We start from the raw sequence: 18,534 nt of genomic DNA on the forward strand, positions 1-18,534 counted from the left end.
AATATAAAAAGGCAAAAATAGATTAAGTTTACTTAAGGGAAGCTTTTAGAAATCAATCATTAATTCAGTTCAGCTGACTCAGCTCTATAAAACCCTAAGTAGCACAGTCCTGGAACTATCCATTGGCAATTTTATACAGAGTGAATCATAGTATATGTCAGATAAGTAAAAAATAATTCATTTCACTTTAATTCATTCTTTCATTCATTTTACTGCCACTGTAACTCTAAGGAGAGAGAGAGCAGGAAAATAGGAACTAGAAGATTTTAATATATATTATCAAGGCAAATTTAATCCTATCATAGAAAATTAAAATGAAAATGTTATTAAGAAAACCAAATAGTACTTCGCTTTCCCAAGACATTGGGAAAAGATGCAAAATAAACAATATACATTGGATGTACACTTTTATTTTGTAACATAAGTTCCAAACTCTGATTTTTAAATCTATCAACTAGAAACCTTTTATTCAAGAAAAAGTCATGGAAAATATTCATTTTCCCTTTTCTCATACAGAGCTTTGCACAAGAAAAAAATATTTCAATTTCTATTCAAATAAAGAAAGAAAATTCCTGGTGGCTGATAGTCAACTAAAAATGAACAAAGCCAAAGAAGGTATACTAATGTTCAAAAAATAACAAAATACATATTGTAGACAAGGGTACAAGTTTATAAATTCCTAAAAAAAAGACTGGGATTACAGGTAGTCTGTCTTGTGTTTAGAAAATTTTCATGAATCATCCAAGTCTTTGATATATGCATTTTATGATTTTCCTGGGACTTTTTTTTTTTTTTTTTTTTGAGACAAAGTCTCACTTTGTTGCCCAGGCTAGAGTGAGTGCCATGGTGTCAGCCTCGCTCGCAGCAACCTCAATCTCCTGGGCTCAAGCGATCCTCCTGCCTCAGCCTCCCAAGTAGCTGGGACTACAGGCATGCGCCACCATGCCTGGCCAATTTTTTGTATATATATTTTTAGTTAGTCAATTAATTTCTTTCTATTTTTGGTAGAGACGGGGTCTCGCTCAGGCTGGTTTCGAACTCCTGACCTTGAGCTATCCGCCCGCCTCAGCCTCCCAAAGTGCTAGGATTACAGGTGTGAGCCACCGCGCCCGGCCTTTCCTGGGACTTTTATAATAGGTGATTTAAAATACTCTCACCGTCATTTGTAATAGCAAAAAACTATAGTATTTCAAAGATCTGGTCAATGTGAGTATGTCTCTATTTATGCCAGTTTTCATAATGGGCTGTTACTATTTTGCCCTTCCAGGTTAAGAGTTATATACAGGCGAGTATACCTTATCTGAAATGCATGGGAACATAAATGTTTCTGATTTCAGATTTTTTTTTTTTTGAGATTTTGGAATATGTGTGGTAAATTCAGCATCCCTAATCCAAAAACCCCAAACATAAAATGCTCCAATGAACATTTCCTTTGAATGTCATGTCAGCTCTCAGAAGTTTTTGATGTTATAGCATTTTGGATTTTTAATTTTAGGATTAGAGATACTCAAACTGTATCAAAAATTATCTTTCTTAGAACTTTCCTTTGATTACTAACATTTAAATATTTTTATCCTATGGATCACATTTTTACCATCATCACTTTGTAAAATCCTGGTACACAGCAATTAATATTAAAGATAAATTATACCCATTCTAATCTTGCAAATATTTTCTTAACATCATTTTGTTTTCAAAAATAGAAATTTGATCTTTGACATCTCCCTTTTGATGATAAGATACATGGCTTCAGAAATCTGATGGGAAAAATCATTTCTCTTTCCCTCTTCCTCTCTTTTTTCTTTAAAAGACTATTGTATGTTTATTCCTACACCAACCTTTCTCTCCACAGAGAAAGAAAAAATAGGAAGAGGAGGATAAAGAACTTCATCATATTCTAGCTGTGGATTCCCTTGGCTGATAAAAGTCTGGAGATTCAAATAATAGGAATAAAAAAAGAAAGAATGACATAAAATTCTAAAGCAGAACAGATAACTGTCTATTCCATCCTGAAATGTCCTAGTGGAGCTTTTCCTCTTCTCAGTGGGTATATTCTGGCATGTGAAGATCCAGGACTACCTCCTGAGTTATGATCCCCATAACTAGGGTGGGGTTCCATCCTTTTCCATCTGTCATGGGTCCTCTCTACTTCTCTTCATATTTTGGCAAGATGCTTCCTATTTAAGACTACCGATGATTTCCTTCTGGGTACTGTCTTGTCTTTGAGAATGTTGTTACTATTTTTCCTTAATGCCATTTTCTGCCTTTGCCATAGTGAGTTTACATTGTTAAATTTCTGCTATACATATATAATTCTAAAAAATATTTTTTTGGCAAATATGGAATGCATACAAGATGATATATATGTATACATATATACATGTATTATATATATGCTACTTCAGGAAGTACATCTTATAAAGTTAGATGGGACACTTTAAAGTGAACTTTCTCTGTGTTTGGCTAGAAATGTCATTATTTCATCCTTATTTAGGAAAGACAAATTTCTAAGCTAACTAATTTTCTTTCAAACTTTCAACATATTATTGTTTCATATATTGTAGCTTCACATTCTAGAATTTCCATTTGGTTCTTTTTTTATTTTTGTGTGTCCTTAAGCACAGTTATACAATCATTGCTTTTAAAATTCTTCCCTGCTAATTCATCATTTGGGACATTTCAGGATTGATCTCTTATCATTTTCTTTTCTAATGAGTATGGTTCACATTTTCCTGTTTCTTTGTATATTGACTAAAATATTAATTGTATTTTGGACAATTTGAGTGGTATACCACAGAACCTCTGGATTCTGTTATGTTCCAGCAAAGAGTGTGGCTTTTCTTAAAGCAGGCAGTTAACTTGGTTAACCTCCAACTGTGTCTCCTGTGTTAAGAGGCAGCTGAATTCTTTTTGCCTAAGATGAGGTGCTTGGAGTCTGTACTACTCACCGGGAGACTTGGGTAGAGTTTATATACAGAATTTGAGGTTTGCCCTCTATGACTCTTTCCTTTCTAAGATTTCCTACTTCCCTTTTCAGCTGTTGTGGTTGCTTTAAACTCTATATTCTGGTTCTTCAAGCCATAAATACCCTAAAGTTTCTACCTGAATTTTAGCCACCCCACAAGGTACAATCTAGTGCTTGCCATAAAACCAGAAAACTCCCCTAATATTCCTTTTCCAAGTGTCAGTTCTTCTCTTAGCCAGTGCCTTTAGATAATTGTTTCTGTTTTTGTTTTGTTTTGGTGTTTTATCCACAGCTTATAGTTGTCCCCCATAATCCTCTGGGAGAACTGGTCCAATAGGAGCTACTTGACAATTACTAGAAGTGAAGTAGACACTCTTGTTGCTTCCCTTACTGCTGTCGTTAGCTATGAGTCTAATAATCAACCTTTTATCGGCAATCTGTTTTTTCTCTTAGCTTAGAGTTTTAATTTTGTCTTTAATGTCCTGAAGTTTTATCAAAATGCATTGAGGTACTGATTAATTTGAATATACTCTTCTTGACTCTGAAGATTAGTTTTATCATAGATTCTAGAAAGTTCTTAGTCATCATCTGATTATTGCTTCCATAATTACTTCTATTCTCTTTTTCTGTATTTGAATTTCATCACTTCATATTTTGTTACGTTTTCCATTTCTTAATCTCTCTGAACTGTTCTGAGAAATTTCTTCAGATTTTTCTTGCAATTTTCTATACAATAGTGTCTGATATGCCATGTAATGTGTCCACAAAGGCTTTCATTTCAATTACTATGCCTGAATCTTTTTGAAATATACCCAATTGGATAGTGTCTTGTTCTCCTTTCAGTTTTTATCCCATTTTTAAATTCCTTCAACCATATTAAATATAAAATATTGAATTTAGTATCTAATAATTCCAATATCTGCTGTTTTTTGTGCCTAATTCTATTATATTTTATTATTTCTACTAACCTTAGCTCTAAGTGGTTTGTTTCATCATGAATTTAATGATTCCAAATTGTGAATTTATGTCTCCTGGGACCTTATCTGTAAAAATCCTTTGAGGACTATGTGTAAATAGGCTCCAGTCCAGGGAGGATTTATATTTTTATTGGGGGAACAATCAATGTGGAATCACTTTAAACTATATTTCTAGCTTAGATTATTTGAGTCATAGAGCTGGGATAAATTCTAACCCGATTTCTGGGTGCTTTGGGATTTAAGGTTAGAAATTCCCAGGGGAGAAGGCTTTCTTTTTCTCTACCCAACCCAGATTCACCACCAAGGTAGGCATATCTTCTGTGGTATGGATTTTTTTTCCTAGTTCACCACTGAGGGCTCCTGGAATCACAGAGGTACACCCAAGTTTGCACTGTGCTGTAGCTCCAGACTTGGTCTCTAGTCACCATATTACAGAAGTGAAATTATCTCATTTATGTACTGCCTTTGTCTTCCTCAGTTCTAGGTTCCTACCTGAATACCTCAGAATTTTTGAGGAGACAGGCACAGGATATATAGGAGAATAATTTGTAAGCTCAGAATGGAATACTTAGCACTGCTCATGGCCCTCTGATAAACAATGTATCCCAGGCTCAAAAGTGATACCATTTTCCAAACTCCTTCAACCTATCCCCTCCTTCTACTTGCCCTTCACTTAGCTTTTCCTATAATTAACAAATAAACCTATAATTTCATTAAGCTATAAAATTTTAATAGCTATTATTAACTTTAAGCTATAACAACAACCATATTTAGCTGGAATTCTACCATCATTATGCATTACTCTGTAACTTTTTAATCATCTTAAAATTTCTGAACATATTTCTCCTTCTAGCCACTTATTGAGTCACCAAATATCATTCGATGTGCTTCTATAAGATGATTTGATTCATATCTATCATTCTTAATTGTCTATATACAGCTAAGGACTTTCATTTACTTTTTCAACCCTTTGTCCATTCATTCAACAGTAATTTATTAAACACCTATTTTGTGCCAGACTATCCCTAAAATGAAAGCTCAAATGCTCATTTTATGTTTATAGTCAAGAGGCTGTAAACAGAAAACAGTACTTGGTATATGAAATGCTTAATATTCGTCATTTGAAGGCTTGCAGTTCACAAACACCTTAATGTTAGAATGTTTAATCTCGTGCCACCTGCTTACATATAAACATGACTGCTTTACAGATAGAAAGCCTGAATCTCATTCATAAAATGACAAATGAGCCAACAAATTACTTTTGCTTATCTAATAAAGGTGGTATCAGATTTCAATAATTTTTCCAGATAATATAATCTAACATTTAAAAATGTGACATTAGATCACAGAACCAACAGAAAAGCAAATGTTTTTTTTAATTTTCTTTGCTTTTGAAAATAACTAAGTTTGAACGAGTAGAGTAAGTTATCTCACAGACTTCATTCTGAAATCAAGGATGGCAGACATTCATATTTATAACATTAAAAAGAATATCAAATTCAGGAACTACTGAAATATAGCAAGCAGGATAGTTTAAGGAGGCTTTTTTTTTTCTTTCAGGTAATCATCTCCATCATATTAGTAAAGGAATTTCATTGTCTTTGGAGTCAATAACTTACAAAGTTTGGGGGGAAAAGCTACCTTAAATATAAAATTATGATGCTAAAATCATGTCACTTTAGATAAATTTATCAATATCATAATGCATCAGAGAGTACCTTTTATGTTATATTCACTCATAATATTATTTGAACATAAATGTCCATTTATTCTTTTTATCTGTGTTTGATATTTTCAGAAAATTTTATTATGACATTAATAAACAGTAATGACACACTAAAGCATAGAAATGTATTTAGAGATTCAATTAAAGAATTTGTGGATTTTTCACTTTCTAGCATGCTTTCAAAGACACCAGTTGAAGTATAATATTATCCTGTAACCCAAGTGACTGGGAGTAGATTAGACGGTACCATTCTCATCTCAGTGGGAAAAAGGAAACTTGTATAATGCATCTAATCTGTAATCTTGGTTATTTCTCCTAAAAACTTATAGAAAACTTAATTTTGTAAATTCTACTAAGTGAAATTTGCCTCTTGCATTTATTTCCTTAACATTTAAAAATATTTTCTGACAATGGAATCATAATGGTGTTAGAAAGAATATGATCCCTCCAGAAAATATTAATAAAATGAATGAGCAACCTGGCCAGTATCCTTCATAGCTTCTTATACAATTAATATCAAAAACAAGAAAGAAATAAAATACTAGCACTTACGCATGGGGAAGGCTTGACAGCATCACTTGGAAAAAATCCAACCTCTCCAGATGCTAAATTTCTACCCTAAGTTAGGAAAAGAAAAATACCAATGTTGAGAACAAAATCACTGCAAATGAAAGTCCCATAATACCACATACATGGTGCTGTTACTTAGGATCCTTAGAATTATTTCCATGTTATAACCAGTCCTGAGCATCAACTTCCTATGGCTCAGGAAAGGAAGAAAAAGCAGAGACAGTTTTCTTAATTGTTAAACTTTACACATGGTTTTAGGTCATGGTTACAATTCAAGTTTAATTTTCAATCTACCTTTTAATTTTGTTAGCCTTACATCTCTCAATCCTATACAGAGATAATAGCATATTCTATGTTTCAATTTTATATGCATTAGTATAAGTAGATCATATTGGTTTTGTGCAAGCACATTATTAATTAAGAATTTAATTTAAATGAATACTATTGGCCTGTCTAACAGAACATATGAGAACATTTCTCTAACAAGACAAGAGATATTTCAAGACATGGAAATGGAAAACAGCATGATATAAATTTCAGATGATTTTCAGATTTAGGAGAAAATAAGATACTGATTAAGAGAAGAAGACAGTTAAGATATTGGACAGCAGGATTATAATTCAAAATGGCACTGTAAATGAGAGAAGAAGGAAGAAACTAACAGAATAACAGGCAAAGCTAAACACAAAATGGACAAAAAAATACTTAAGAATTTGTTCTTGGAGACCCTTGGTCAAACTCCTCTTTAAAAAATTCTCATGATACCAGCCATACAAATGTTTCCCCTTTTCCAGAAAGACAAACTATGGCAAACATATGGCAACCATTAGGACATGTAATCACAAAGTTCTTCTGAGATTATTTCTATTTGTCCACAGAGCAGGTGTATTTTTATTTGCTATTTAACAATTGCTTGCTTCTCAGTACCTCAAGGAGTATACAGCATTGATTGAATGCTATGCACACAACTATTTTTGACCAAGATGAATAACTGAATAACAAAAAATGATCATAAAACCCCTTCTTCTCAGAAGGATAAGGAGGAGGAAGAGGAGAAAAAAGGAAATGGGGGAGGAGGATGAAAAATAGATGGGGAAGTCTAGTAAAGAGGTAAGGGTCATAGGTGGGGAAGAGGCAGGGGAGAGGAGAAGAGGAAAGGGGGTTTTAGGACAGGGGTAGATCAAGTAAATAACCAATCAATAAGAAGATACTGATTTTGACAAGGCTCTAAAATTGCTCTGCACTTGCATATCAGTGAAAAAGTATGTGGACAAGTGGAATATCTATTCATTTACTCAACAAATATAGTATCTAATATTAATTTGGTTAGACATTGAGGAAAATATAAAAATTCATAAAACAGTTCCTGTTTCCCCCCATTTTGAAAGCAAAGATATATATATTTAATACATATATATGTGTGTGTGTATATGTGTATATATATATATAGATATATATATAAGGTAGAAAGGGCTAAATACTATTAGAGAAGTACAGAGGAAAAGCTATGGAAATTAAAAGAATAGATTAACTATTTGGGGCTTGCTTGAAAGTGACACAGAGGAGGTGGCACATGATTGTGAAATATGTATAGTTTAAATAAATGGAGGCAGAAATGGAAGAGAACATTCTAGAAACAAAATGTAGCATGAGAAAGGCACAGGGGCAAGAATTACAGGATATGCATAGGGAATGCAAATAATTCCCTTTACATAGAGTCTAATAATGGCTAATATTTATTGAACCCTTACTGTATGCCAGACACTGTTCTGAGAGTTTCATTTAATGCCTACAAAGATCCTTTATGGTAGATCAGATTACTATCCCCACCTCATAGATGAGAAAATTAAGACACAGAGAAGATAAATGATTTGCCCATGGTCACAGAGCACACAAGTACCAGAGCCAGAATTTAAACTCAGAAGTTCTAACCCCACCTCTGTATACACGCATAAGACTCATCAAAAAGAATAGTGGAAAATAAAGCTAAAAGGTTCCTGAGAAGGAACCAGTTTGACAATATCTGAATTTTATCATTGGTGATGATACTTCACTAACGGTGTTGTATATTTTAGAAGAATTAAACTGACATCAGTGTGGAAGATGGGTTATTGATGGGCATAACTTTTGGAGGTGAGAATCTCATTAGGGAATTGGTACCATGATAAAGAAAGGGACTGGAGGAGGAGAAACAGACTCCAGATACATAATGTTTAACAGAATGTTGGACACATAATCAGTACTTAGTAAATGTTTCTAATTGAGGTATCTCTAAATCTGATATTTTCATGTTAATGAGTACCTTGATCCTAAATTCCTCTTCATTAAAAAGAATAAAATATGGTAATGCACTACAGAACAATGTTTTGGTCAATGATGGTCCCGTAAGATTATAATACCATATTTTTACTCTACCTTTCCTATGTTTAGATACACAAATACTTAATACTGTGTTGCAACTGCCTAAAGTATTCAGTACAGTAACATGCCCTGCAGGTTGGTAGCCTAGGAGCAATAGACCACACCAAATTGTCTAGGTATGTAGTAGGCCATACCATCTAAGTTTGTGTAACTACACTCTATGACGTTTGCACAATGGTGCATTTCTCAGAACATATCCCCATCATTAAGTGACCTATGACTGTACATTGCACTTTTTTTTATATAGACAAGCACTGAAAAGCATTAAGCTTCCTGTTGCTATATGAAAGTATCCATATAGTGACATTCTTTGACTTGTCTCTGACATTTTATGTAAGAACTGCATCAGGGAATGCAATGTCACAAAACAGAAGGGAGCCGAGGACAGAAAGAATGAAAGAGTAGGAGAAAGTATAATGAATTTTATAATTTATGAAGGTGTATGGACTGGCATAGATTTATTTTCTTTCTTCCTTAGTAGAACCAAGTGTTCCACATAAAAGGCATAAATGGGAACTGAAATAATCCTAGACAGTGGAGGAAAGGGACATGGTTGTAAAAGAAATGCCATAAACCAGGTGAACCCATAGTTAATTGTCCATCCAAACCAGGATATTTTGAGAGTAAAGGAGTAGTAATTAATAACTACACTGGGACAAAAGGTGCAAATTCAAATTGTTCTAGGTAAACCAGTACACATGGTCATCGTATTGAAAACCATTTTTTTCTTTCTCACCTCACTACAAGAACACTATCAGAGGTCTTTCAAGAGCACAAAATTTTCACTAAGCAGGCTGCCAAGGTCATTCTGAATTGCTTTATCCTCAATGAAATGCCCTAGCAGTGTAGGTCACATCTCCTTAATGGTCACAAGGCATTCCTTAGATGACAAAGAGGTGAGAAATAATTCAACCAACCTAACGGATGATTACAATTCCTCACTAATTCCTATGAGATGTCAGTTTTAGCTACAGGAGATAATACATGCCGTATTTAATAATTTCTGCTTATTAAGGAAATAGCCATCTTACAACATTTGGAGGATTCAAAACAAAGTAGTGCGTAGGAGGGGTGTCTTTGGTTCCTTGGTGGATGTGTGTGGGATGCAGGTTGGTAATTTCATCAATGCTAATGGGTGGAGCAGCTGTCAATTCCCTGCACATAGACAGGACTACAAACTGTAACTGGGAAATAAGCCATCTTCAAAGCCAGAGATTCAGTGTACTTTATGTGATAATCTATCTGACATTTTTACTAACCTTGATGAGAGACTTGTAACTGAATTTCCTCCTTCTTTACATTCCTGTGTGGGCATTTTATTCTTGGTCAGATAATCAGCCTGTCATCCTTTATATGCCTATTACAAATGCCAGAGATAGGGAATCATCTTTTAGTTATCCTCCTGTCTGATATTTGTTCTGTGAGTCCCTTAACACCTTCAAGGTCAACTTGAAAACGTTTCTCTTTCATACTTATGTGTCATCTGATATACCATAGAGTACTACCTTTATATGCATTTATTCTGCAAGGCTTCTCTGTATTATGTGATGGGACTTTTGCAAATCTAACAGTACAGGTTGGGTCACTGTTATGAAAATACTTTATTTGGAAAGTACCTGAGAAAATAGGTTATACATTGTATATGGTGAGAAAAGATGCATCTTTTTAATATTCATTAAATAGATTAGAGCAGACACAAAGCAATATTAACTTATAATTCATAAAATAATAATGCATTTTTTTCCTGAAAAGCAAATTGCTTCCTGTACAAAATGTAGCAAACTAAAATGACTGACAAGTTTCTCTGAAGTTCCTGAACATCACAAATATAAATGCATACTCAGGCACTTATTTATTTCTAACTGACCTTAGGTTTTAACTATTCCTCATTTTTCTTCAGTAAGAATCCACAGCGAATCATAATGAATTAAAACTACTTTAGATTTTCTGGTTGAAATGATATTCACAATCTACCTGTACAGAGAAAAACATTAATGTACGCCAGGATGCCAGAGCTAAAACCTCATTTTTAAACCCAGAGACAAGGATAGCTTAAAATGACAGAGAATATCCTCCAAAAATCTTAATCATAAATTGCTTGGCTCCTAACTTCGTAAAAAGGAGAAAGAATTGCTTTAAGAAAAATACAGTGTCTTTTCCCTGTGGCTCATTTATCCCCTTAATACTACCTGGATTGGAGCTTTAATGCACTCCTGGAATAGCACTGAACGATTTGAAACAGACGTGGAAAGCTGAATGTAAAAAGGACAGATTAATGGTCATTTATGAAAGATTGGAAATTCTCCCAAGTTACAATGCCCTAAACACTCTCAACGTATGCACGATGGTGCTATAGAGATTACTAAGCAATTTATCACACACAGGTAATGGCCAGAACAACTGTCACCCTGCCCACTCACTTTCCCACTGTCAGTCAGAACACACAGTTTGAGTATGTGGGGAAAGATGTACAGCATGGCCATCAGTTACAAGAATATAGGTGAATATACTGTAGATATAAACTAATTTATTGATTGGATGGGTGGATGGATGAATGAATGGATGGACAGAAAGATAGATGAAAGCAAGCACTACTTTTAGAATTATTCTGATAAGGTTTGTTAGGACATGCAAGGAAACAAAAGAAAAGGGGAGATGATCAAGAAAAGACCCAGTCTGAAACTGGGCATTGGTAAGGAGTGATTTGTAGTCATGGCTGCAGCCAAATTGTAACCACCATCTTCAGTTAGATATATGTCAGGGCTGGTTCTTGGAAAACACAGAGTGTCAGTATCACAGGGATGTGGCATTAGAAGAGCTCATTCTATTCCTGGCTCTGCTATAAAAAGCTGTGCAACCTTAGGCAAGTCTCAATGGTAAAACAAGGATGATGACAAGATCTACCACACACGTCTCACCAGGTTGTTACAAGGATCAAAGAATTAACATGTGTGAAAGCACTATGCAAATGATAAATGCTTGTTTTCTGTTTCATCCACAATATGGCTTTTTGATTATTCACAATTCGTTTGTTTCTAAATTTTTCTTTTGTTGGCTCTTTCATGTGTTATTAAAATAGAAATGCCTACTGTGTATAAACCCACTCTCCTTACATTTAGGTAAACTTGCTAAGCCACAAAGAACATAGATTCTTGTATCACTTTCACTTGAAATATTATATTAGAGATAGTCCATTTCTTTTACTCAAATGCTTTTACTCAAATGCTTTCTTGCAATTACACATATTCTTTTGTTGTTTATTGCCTCCTATATTATGAGTAAGATACATTTTCCTGACAGTGAACACCTTGAAAACTTGTCAAACGTAATCGTGTATGGTTATACTGAATGGTCACTATAATGAATTCCAAATTATTCATGCACACACACAAAAAATCAAAACCATAAACCATGCACTTTTGTTATTTCTTAGTCAAAAGAGGATAAGATCTTTAACTTTTGTCCAATGTATAACTTTTGTCCAATATAAAGCTCATGAGATTTTTTCAAAAGACTGTAAGAAATTTTCATATTTCTGGTATACTTCACTTGTAGTTAAGTGGTTATCACAGGCTTATAATTCTGAATAACTCTAAATTAAAGTTGCACAGTGATCTAAGATCACTGAAATTAAATTTATCTTAAATTTGTATGGGTTTATATATAATTATATCAAGTCATCAAAATATATGACAAAGGCCTTGATTATATTTGATAGTTTTTCCAATTCACACAAAATTGTTTCTGTTTACTACGTCTCTGAAATTTTGGCAGATGGAAGTGTCAAAAACCCTTTAAAAATTGAAAGTTGTGAAACATACACTGAGAAAAAAAACCCACTAAAATCCATAAGCTGTATTTCTACGCTTATTAGATGTGAGATGAATATAACAGTGGAATGAAACTTTACAGAATATTTTTCTTGTTACTCAAAAATGTATTTGGTGAGGTCCCTGTATTTCTCTAGCAAGCAAGGGAACCTCTGATAATAGGTGTCTTAAGGCTTTTTCTCCCAAGTTTCATTGGGTGAGATGTTGTACATGATGCAATCCTAAACCATAATCTTTTGACTGTGTTTTTTCTGGTGAAGTAAACAAGAGTATTACCTTTGATGACAGAAAAAAAATTCAGCAAGAAAAAACCAATCTGCATGTAGGTAAGCCAAATTCTAAGTGGTTACTCAATAGAAAATCTGGTAAGAAGAACAAGGTTCTACCACATCTTAGAAAAAGTCCTACTTGGGGAGAAGCCAATCCCCAACTTCCCCCAAAATCCAGGCTTAACAAAGGTCCAAAGAATTTGTTTTTCTAATACTGGCAGGTAACAAATGAATGTTTTTCTATCACTGGTGATTTTAATCATAAGTAATCACAGAGGAAATATTCTATAGCATGATACACATTAAATGCTCTTTAAGAATGCCCATTAGGCATTCTTAAAGAATGTTACTTTTCTACTAAGAACAGAATTAGTGCTTTAAGGAAAAGTTTACTGACTTCCTAATATGTACAAGACACTGTGCTGGGTACTAAGGCACTAAAAATGACTGGATATGGCTGCTGTCTTCAAGGATCTCTTTCAGATAATGTCATTTCCTTAACTAGCTTTTGTTTTTATTATTTTCATAGGTTTTTGTGGAATTTTAGACCAGAAAAAGCCTATGAGGTAATAACTTGATGTGATTAAGGAGTCGGGAACCTGGTGTTCTAATCCTGGCCTTCTGATCTTAGTAAGTCATTTAACCTTTCTTTAATATCCTCATCTGTGAAACAAAAGTGTGTGACTCAAGGATTTCTAAGGTCTCCTCTATGAACAAAGTTCTCTGATTATATGAGCACCTTTCCAAGTCCCTACAATACTCTAGTCAATTATAGTTGGCCTAAAAATATTTGATCCACAAATTATTAAATAGGGATAGTCTGTGTCAGTAATTTAACCTGATGGCATTTATTTACAGAAGATAAGGACTTTTAGTTGCTTAATGACTTTCATTTTAACTCAGTGTGAAGACATCTATTTTCCAAAGTATATAGGGTCTACTTTTAGGAATCACATTCATTCATTTATTCTTCAGGCATTCAGATTATCACGAATAATTAAAATGCAATATATGCTATTATTTGATCAATTATTTGGCCCAAAGTTTTAAGGGCATGTGCCTGTGCACACAATATTGAAACCACCTGTGGTAGCAAATCAATAGTTACATCAGGTGTAACTCCAGATTGATGGCCCACTGAAAGTATTCTGAGGTAGACATAAACTTCTAATCACTTCTAGAATGTAGCTTAAATGGTAATAAAACAATGGAAGAGAAAGGACCACAACAGAATTTCTCAAAATTTTACTTCTACAAAATGTTAACCTCTTACCCTCCAGAGAAAAAAAAGAGGTAATATTCAGTGTCTGAACTTCTAATAGAAGGCAGTGTCCTCATCCAAGTACATTATAACTTACATTTTTCCCTGTGCCAAACATTGGAAAAACACAAGAAAGAACTGTTAACCAAAAATGCCCATCTTGAAAGTTTTAGGACCTCACCCTCTTTGTCAGGAGGTTTGCCAATTCCCATAATACAATCGGTACACTTGGAAACATTCCTGCAAACTCAGTTTATGATCTATTGAATCAAAGCCAGTTGACAATCACCCAGGAAAAATGTTTCTTACAGGCCTTTACTAATGTCTATTATCTTCTATAATCATCTCTGCCAAAGCTTCCTTTGTTCTACTATAGTCACGCTCTGCCTTTTTCTGCTTTCCTGTAATTAGGGACTCTGATTTAACTCAATATTTAGAGGTAAACACCTGTCAAAACAAAGGTCTCATGATTACAGGACATACTAATACCAACTAAACCTCTACACTTTTCAGATAACTTTTCATCCCTACATCCACAATTTTAATTCTGCCCTGGCTTCTCCAGACTATACACAAGGGATGGGCTAATAACATCAGTGGTGACAGGCAATTTAGAAGAAAAGCCAAGACGAACTGAGGAACACCTGGAAACTAAGCTGCAACACTGCCTAAAAAAAAAGGTGTCACTGCCATGATAAAAATCGAGTTTTGGACTTCATGAAGAAATGCTGTGGTGTATGAATCTGAATTGGGAAAAACACTTATCAGTTCCCAGAGATGTTCACTCTCTGGTTTATAACCCAAAGCAATGAGTCTTTTGGTGTTAGGAATCAGTCTTCTCAATAAAGGAGGTTTGATTCTTCTTTAACATTTCTTTAATGTTCTTATTTGCCTCTGACTATGATATAAACTGACACTTGAGTTTCAAATCAGGACGGAAAAGCACATAGTTTTAGAGAATTCTATTGGAACTAATATTCTTGTGTGGTCTAGAAAGGATTAGAAGTCTCCTTTTAATCTAGGGCAAACGAAAAGAATCTTTTGAAGTGACTGACTTCTAAAAAGTTGCAGGGAGAGGTGCTGGGAGGAAAGATCTGCTCACTCCACTCTGCTGTACCCCTCTTCTTCAGCCCTCGGAGGATGTCTGGGTCAGGTCAGGTGTTATCGCACGGATCACCTAAGTTCTCACACACATTCCCCGGGCAAAGTTTGTTTTCTGTAAACTCTTCTCTCTTCATTTCCTACCCTCCTCCTTCACTCTCCATTGGGTATTTATTCTAGGTCTTCCTCATCCAAACCTGCTCTAAGAAAAGTGTTCATGATTTTTCCCTGATGTTTATTTAAATCAACCATTCCCTTCGGAATTTATCATTTGCACTTTTATGTCTAATTATGAATTACAAAGTTTAATCTCTGATTAAAGAAACTTCAAGAATTGGGTATAGGAATTGGGAGGGCAGAATTGTCTTCTATGAGACAATTCACTGGGACTCTCCACATTCAATATGGAGTGGATGAAACAAAAAACCAAATAATCATTTTCGCACTGCTGGAAAATGAATCATATCTTTCAAAATCATTAATTGTTACATAGAAGTACACTATTTCACTTTTTCAATTTTCTTTCAAGTTTACTTCCTATGATTCTCATAACACTTTTGTGAGTCATTTAAGAATTAAAATTCCTATTTTATAGATAAGGGATTTGAGGATACAACATTAATTTTAAGACTATTCTGAAGAACAAAGACAAATTTAAATCCAGTAAGATGAATATTTTAATGGTCTTTCAAACATCAAATCAAACGTTGATTTAATAAACAATGAATTTGAAAACTTAAAAACAATCATTATAAAAACTGCATCCCCGAATATTCTAGACTTATGGACTGAATGTCTATTTTATTCTAGGCACTGGAGAGAAAGAGATGAAAGTCATAGTTTTTAACTTTCTGAAGTGCTGTAACCAGGCAGGAAGAGGATGGACAGATTCTTACGACGCCCTATGATAGAAGCCTTTTGGCTCAGAAAAGACCCCAGAGAAGGTGACCCCAGTTTTGTGCCTTGATTGTAAAGAAGGATTTAGCTGAGAGAGCGGGGGTAAAAAGGAAAATCCAGACAGACAGTAAAATGCACTCCAATGACTGGAGGTTTGAGAAAACAGATCTCCTGTGAAAATGATCTCGCCAATCGAAACCTTCATTTTTTTTTTTTTAAAGCTTAAAATAAGGAAAACACATCTGTAAAAAAAATTTTCCTGGATTGTGTTTGTTGGAACACCAAACATAGCAAGCACATAGCAGTTCTGTGGGAAGTAAAAATTCTTGACAAGGCAAGAGCCACCCATGCCCCAGGTTCCTTGCCTCTGGACACAGTGACTAGGAATGCTGCTTCCTTCTGAGACTCTCCAAAATTCTAAGCTCAACTTGTTTGCTGACCTTTTATCCTTTCCTGTATAACTCTTTCTCTGAGGTAAAAAATTTAAAAAACTTTAAAAAGCAATAGCTTACACATAAAGTAATGTTTTATTTCCTGATTTTTATACCAACAAAGGACAAATTGCCTTTAAAAGTATGTTTTCCTGAGAGGTGTTAAAAAAAAAATTAAATGACTCTGCTAAACAAAGGTAGGATGGTCTAACATATAGAACTAAAGTAGGAGACCAAAAGCCTGGAAGAGACTCTAATTTTAATTCTACAACTGCCATCCTATAGACCAGTAATAAACTGGCCCTTTAAAAACACAGTTCTAAATTAGGGTAGCATTTACCATCTTTATGGAGATCTTTGTGAACTAATAAAAATGAGTGTAAAACATGTTCGCTCCTTAGAATAAAGATCATGTAGATGCATGATTTGTAAGTGTGAAGTATCACAACTATTTTCTAGGTTATTTAACTTTCATTGTGGGTAAAAATATATATTATTTTTGGCACTGATTACAGTTCTACTACTTATAATTGCCTTTTGGTTCCAATTAGCTTACAAAATTCTCCCTGTGGAACATTTGGATATTCATAAATGACAATGGAGCAAATAAAACCCCATGATATAATACACAGGATCCTCACTGTTTCACAAGCTTTATTCTAAGAATAAAACGCATGTAAAGCACTCTATTATAATAGAAACCATAGATGGCATGGCTTAATTTTACATTTGCCTGTTTTTCTCTCATGCCCTCTCTTTTGCTCTGATAAGTATAATTATCTTTTCTGGGAAAGTAAAATTTCTAATATGAACAATCTCTTCTAGCATGAAGAATGTGATCAGGAGTTACTAAGCCTTTATTATCATATATTTTAACGAATACTTAAAAGCACCAGGTTTATCATCATCAGTTGGATGACACGATCAAAATTGTTCCATATGTTGTTACACTCAGTAAAAACTATGCCTTACACCTGCACTAGGAAATGTACCCTAAATGGCCAATTTCCTATTTTATATTCATTTCACTTGAAGGCAATTTTATAGAGTTTTCAAGGAAAGAGAAAGGAAAAAAGAAGATGACAAAGAAAAAAGCTGCCAAAATGAATCCCTTCAATGCAAAGATTCATTGTTTGAAAGAAGTTATAATGAAAATGCAGATAGCCTACTCATTCAATAGCATTAGAAATTTCTGTTGTTATAATAATAACACAGACCAGACTAATAGCTATTCAAAGAAAGAAAGTCCTGATAATTTGTATTCTCTGGACATAGACTATGTAGAAAACATGACAGTCTACTATGAAATCTGACTTTCTCCAGTAATGAGTGAAGCTACTCACTTGAAAAAAACAGAGGAGAAAACAGTTTAGATAGCATAACTTCCTGAAAATTTCCATGGAAGCCAAAGCCCCTAGATAGTACAAAAGACATTTTTGAAATTCAAATACAAAGCCATTGTAACATCCCAATAAGTTTTCTATATTTTGATCTATAGGTTTAACTCTAGATATGTTTATAACAAGATGATTTACAAAAACCCTTAACAAAAAACCCAAGATGGAAACAAGGTATATCACCTATCCTAAGCTTGGATCATTCCTTAGATCAGGGGGTCCTCAAACTTTTTAAACAGAGGCCCAGTTCACTGTCCTTCAGACCATTGGAGAGTGTGCAATGTGGGCCCAAGACGAGTTGGCTGCTAAGCAGGACAGGCAGTGGCGGCAAAAACAAAGAGGGCCAGATAAATGTGCTAGGCGGCCCGCATGTGGCCCACAGGCCATAGTTTGTGGACGCCTGCATTGAGGCCACAAGGTTATAAACTGGTTGTTTTGTTTCTGGTTCTCCCAATATGAAACAGAGTCAGACACACAACAGGCACTGTATAAGTACTTGAATGGATGGATGGATGACTAAGAGCTATTGTTTAATGAATACTGTATACTGTACTAGAACTCCCTTGTATATTATTTTATTCTGTACACAGTGATTGTTGTTACTTCCACTTCATAGATGATAAAACTTAGGCCCTCAGAGTAAGTAATCTGTTCAAGGTCACAGTGCTAGTAGATGGCAGTCAGTAAAT

At 34.4% G+C, this 18,534-nt stretch overlaps 1 protein-coding gene across 2 annotated transcripts in view; it reads right to left on the reverse strand.

Moving 5' to 3' along the window:
* Positions 1 to 18,534, reverse strand: part of VAV3 (vav guanine nucleotide exchange factor 3) — a 360,452-nt gene that overhangs the window by 37,336 nt on the left and 304,582 nt on the right. For both annotated transcript variants that reach the window (XM_012751555.3, XM_075999917.1), the window contains exon 21: positions 6,221 to 6,286. In XM_012751555.3, coding sequence (XP_012607009.1) covers positions 6,221 to 6,286 — 66 coding nt within the window. The remainder of the gene's footprint in view (positions 1 to 6,220; positions 6,287 to 18,534) is intronic.

This window comes from Microcebus murinus, chromosome 2, assembly GCF_040939455.1.
Source record: "Microcebus murinus isolate Inina chromosome 2, M.murinus_Inina_mat1.0, whole genome shotgun sequence".
In the NCBI taxonomy this organism is placed as follows: Eukaryota; Metazoa; Chordata; class Mammalia; order Primates; family Cheirogaleidae; genus Microcebus; species Microcebus murinus.